Source organism: Gavialis gangeticus, unplaced genomic scaffold (genome assembly GCF_001723915.1).
Source record: "Gavialis gangeticus isolate Ggan-Ray unplaced genomic scaffold, GavGan_comp1, whole genome shotgun sequence".
In the NCBI taxonomy this organism is placed as follows: Eukaryota; Metazoa; Chordata; order Crocodylia; family Gavialidae; genus Gavialis; species Gavialis gangeticus.
Window position 1 is genome coordinate 57,420,181 of NW_017729022.1, and position 5,047 is coordinate 57,425,227.

The 5,047-nt window shown below is 40.5% G+C and overlaps 1 protein-coding gene across 7 annotated transcripts in view; it reads right to left on the reverse strand.

The window, feature by feature from the left end:
* Window positions 1-5,047, reverse strand: part of CFAP54 (cilia and flagella associated protein 54) — a 308,490-nt gene that overhangs the window by 46,783 nt on the left and 256,660 nt on the right. For all 7 annotated transcript variants that reach the window (XM_019515046.1, XM_019515044.1, XM_019515049.1 and 4 more), the window contains 2 exons: window positions 1,667-1,822; window positions 1,331-1,439 (listed from right to left, as the gene is read on the reverse strand). In XM_019515046.1, the coding sequence (XP_019370591.1) occupies window positions 1,331-1,439; window positions 1,667-1,822 (265 nt within the window). The remainder of the gene's footprint in view (window positions 1-1,330; window positions 1,440-1,666; window positions 1,823-5,047) is intronic.

Sequence of the window (5,047 nt, forward strand, 5' to 3'; positions counted from 1 at the left end):
ATGATTACCTGTCTGGGGTCTTGTGAACCCAGCATTCATTCCAGCCTGTGGCAGGGGGTCAGGCTAGATGATCTGATCAGGTCCCTCCTGACCCTAGCTACTATGAAACTGTAAGTGTGGGGGTGTATGCATTGATGACTGTAGCATACTGGTACGGGGCCTGAGGAAGAGAGCCATAAGGTATTTGTTAATGCCCACAGGGAGTTCTGAAAGCTGACCAGTAGTCTTGTTCTTGATGGCAAAGCCAACCCCATGAATGCAATTCTCTTCAAGTGAATTCCTCTCCTTTCCTTCCATCTCCTTTTTTCTTTCAGCTGGACTTCACCTGCCTAGTGAGTCTCACTTCAGACAGCAATACTGATGTCAAGTTCTTTAGCTACCATAGCAGTTTTTCTTTCAGGACACTCACTTTCCAGGGAGTCCATGAGAGTAAGGACATTCCATGTGGCAAATTTCAATACTTTATTTTGTTGGTTTCTGCTGCAGGTAGAATGATCCCACTGGATACGGCAATCCAGCCAGGGGAGGGTTGAGACAGTCTATGTTTAGGGCACCTTTTCTGGCCTCTTCCTGATTCAGGATGAGCAGAGAGGATCCTAAAGAGGACTGCACAGTTATGGCCACAGCTGCCAAACCGTACTTCTGTCACAGTAAGAGCAAAACGACGATCACACAACCATTGCCAACATGCAAATTTGTGACTAGGGACTCCCAGAGATCACTGATCCTGTCCCCACCACCACTCATCCGTTGGTGCAGGACTTGGTTTCTGGGAGATGTTAACATCCTTGGCAGAGGCCTGCGCATGACATCTTTTAACGTGGGGAAGCCAGTGCCCAAACTTGACAGGAAGAAGCCCTGAATCAAGTGGCAAGGATGTCCTAGACAACTGGAGACCTCCATCCCACTGCAGCCCTCATCTGCCTTCACAGCTGCAGAGAACCATCAGGCCCTCAAGTACACCTATTCCACCTTAGGAGTCTTCAGGAGTTAGTCTGGAACCTCACCTCAAACCTGTTCATCAGTGGAGACCCTACCAGGAATACAAGACTCAAGATGACATAGCTGTGACGGTCACTGGAACACAAGCCTCTCCACCATGACAGGTTTACAGCCCAAGGAAAGGACAAAAGTATGTAGTTCTGTACTGGATAATTCATTCTATACAAAAATGTACATTAAAGCCCTTAAAACATTTGTTTTCATACATTAAACTGTATCAGTATTTTTTTAATATTGAAATAGAAGAAAAATCTCCAAAATGTGGAGAAGTCTTTCCTTTGCATAAAGAAAAGCAGAAAATCATGAAAACTCATATACAGTTACTTACTCAAAGTTTTGATCATTTTGCAGGCTCACTTTTATGGCATGCAACAGGGTCTTAGCAGCCAGTGGTGACTTATTGCTACCTGCTTCAATAATCTGGCGTTCTACCCTGCCTAAAAAAAAGAAGATACATAGATAAAGCATTTTTTGCATGAAGTTATTATTTTCTCTGCATGACAACTTGTATTTTCCTACAGGAAAGTAAATTAATGTGAAGCCTTTGTCTTGTTGAGAGAAAATAATGAGCAGATACTCAATTCAAATTGTTTCTTAAGGCCTTCTTAAGACATAACAATATGTTGGAAATGTAGTCATGTTATTCAACCAGGATTCTGCCTACCTTTCTGGAAAAAAACTTCAGCTTCAAGATCTAATTCTCTTGTTACGGATGTTGTACAAAGCTCCACCGCTGCTTCTAAATGCCTGAGAGCAGGTAACCATTGTAATGGATCTTCTCTTTTAGATGTGCAAGCTACTTCTTGAACTAACACATGTCCTAGAAAGAAAAATTTTAGGTAGCACAATGTTTTACCAAAAAAATCAAGAACATGTTTTTAAAAGGGAATTAATCCTTGCAATAAGAATTGTTATATAATATTGAATCCCAAAAATCTAAATGGCTCATGGATACAAATACGTTTAGTGTTGTATAAAGAGCTGAGAAATCTTGGAGGACTTTCAACACAATATAATGTTAACAGGAGCAAATCTAGGGGTCAGTCCAGTGGCTTAGCTATACCCTCCCTTTGGTTCTGGAGCCAAAGTTTAAAATAAACAGTCTCATATTGACAATAGTATTTCTATTCAGGCAGCAGTGACAGAAACAATTGACTTCATTGCTCACTATATTCTATCTGATTCCTTCTAAATTATTCATTCCACACGTGTTAACAAACCTCTCTCCTTTTTAATGGTCTTAATATTGCCCTAATAAAGCTAGTCTCTCTTCTGCAATTCTGCTATCTGAGCTGCTCCTGATAGAGTAGCTGCTATTTCACAGCCCTGCAGACTGTTTTTAAAAGCATTAACTCAGGTGTGGAAATATTAACTCAGGTGAACATAAGGTCAGGTGTGGAAATAACTTCCAGTGAAGCAATGGATGCACGGTCAAGATGCTCAAGAAGACTTGATTTTATTTTATAAATTTGAAAAAGATATACATTTAATTCTAATTACCACAGGACTAAAGAAATAACGTATTTTGATTATTTTGCCTAGTTTCTTGTTTTCCAATATGTAATATCTGATATAGCACTAGAATGCATATTCCATTCCTGTAAAGTTATATTTGTTTTTTGCTTCAATCTTAAACTGAAAAATATAGCCCTAAGCCCCTACCATATTAGTAACGCTTCTGGTTTCTTTTTACCTGGATAAAAATGTGTTGTACTATATGCAATGATGCACCACACCATCTGCCTCCTGTTTTCAAAATCATAGATGGGCCAATGAATGTTAACTAGATTTGCACAAGCCATCCTGAGTGGCTTAGTTTAATTGGGCGACATGAATGACGCATAACCTATTCTCTAGTTCTATATAAAGGCCAGTCTTCCAAGAACCTCCAAACCATAATTTCCCTTCAGATTTGAAGACTTCTTTGATATTTCCCCATGATTTACTCAGCACTCTACAAGGCTTACCTGGTTTCCTGCTCATAATATTGATTCAGAAGGAAAAAACTGATCAAATTAAATCATTTTTGCTACATAATTTAAATGGCGTGAGCTGTGAAAGATTTTGGTGGGTAAGTCATTAGATGTTGGGTTATTAACATCTACACAAGATGCTATGGCATCGTAACATCTGTTGGCAAAAACTGTGATGCTGCCACTATGATACCGTAGCAATTCACTCCCTTGATATAACACGTTGCTATGGCAATGTAAAGTCCAAAAATAACCATGTGCGGCCAGCACAGTGCAGTACAGGCTGTTACTGTGATGTCTTTTAGTACTTCCAAAAGGAAACACTGAATGACGGTGCAGGAACAAAGGCCCAGTATGGCCACATGTAAACACGCCCAGTTTTGCTTCTTCTAAATATCCACAGAAGAATCTTTGGGATACAATTTTTATGAAGAAAAAGAAAAAGAAAGCTAGAGATCCTTGGATTATATCAGCTTCATTTCACATTGTCAACACAATAATATACATTTAGCCTTAAGAACAATGTCTAGTATCACACACCGGCAGTTAAACCACCAAATACCTCTTGAATCAACAAGACCACATTTTTCCTCTCCCAAAGTGCAGAAACAGTATAATTTCTTAGACATCATACCACTGTGAAAAAAAGAAGAGACTTTCTACAAACTGCATATAGGTTTCCCTTGCTTTATGTGGGTTCTATATGTGCAAATTCGCTTTTATGTGATGACCCTTATTATACCAAAAATCTGTTATATGTGACGTAAATTCACTCTTATGCGATTGGTGTGGTGGAAGTCTGCAGTCAGTTGCTTTGTGCAGTGCATTGTGGGAGTGATGTGCACCAAAATATAGTCTCCTGTGTGGATTTGTGCTCCTCGCTCATTGTCTGTGACACGTGTTTCTGTAGTATGCCCATTATGATAACATTCGCTACCACCCTGTGCTTCCATGTACTATCTGCTGTTGGTGAGTACCAAAATTGTCTTCTAAAAGTTGTAGAAATGGGTCTAGGGGTCAGTACAGTCAAGGTCTTGGAACATATCCCTATCCGTTACGTTGTAAAGTGGGTTCCCTTTATGTGAATTCAAGTTTTCCAGGAACGCACGTACAGCGCCGTTTTCCAGGAACACATGTACAGCATAAAGCAAGGGAAACCTGTACTGATATTTCTAGTCTATTACGATTCAGACACACTACTATAAGAAGATTAATAGGAAGGACAGAGAAATAACTTTGTTTAAAAGTAACTATAAGTATCTTGACTTTTAAACATGTGGGTGTTTTTGTGCAACAAAAATGGTCTAATCATATAATTTCAACTTAATTTGAACTTTAAACAGATATTAACATTTTCTGTCCGAGAATACCAAGCATATTTCCAAATAATTTACAAACTATAAACTACATTGCCTAAAAGGGAAATTTTTGAGAAAATTATCCAGGAGCATATCTGCAAGGGGCCAGCAGGGGACTTTATGCTTAGGGGCAATCAACATGGATTCATTAGAGGCCGGTCCTGTCAGACCAACCTGGTGGCCTTCTATGACAAGGTCACAAAAGCCTTGGACGCAGGTGTCATGGTGGATGTAGTCTTTCTGGTCTTTAGGAAGGCCTTCTACACTGTTTCTCACCCTATTCTCATTAAAAAATTAGGTATCTGTGGTGTCGACGCCTACACAGTCAGATGGGTCACAAATACGCTGGAGGGCCGCACCCAGAGGGTGGTGGTGGATGGGTCATTTTCGACCTGGAGAGATGTGGGCAGTGGGGTTCCCCAGGGCTTGGTCCTCAGGCCTGCACTGTTCAATATCTTCATCAGCGATTTCACAGATGACACCAAGATGTGGGGAGAAGTGAGCACACTAGAGGAGAGGGACAGGCTACAACTAGATCGACAGGTTACAGACGTGGGCAGATAAGAATAGGATGGGTTTCAATACAGACAAGTGCAAGGTGTTGCACCTGGGGAGGAAGAGACAGCAGCATACCTACAGGCTGGGGAAGTCCCTTTTTGTCAGCACAGAGGCAGAGAAGGATCTTGGAATCACTACTGATTCCAAGATGAACAT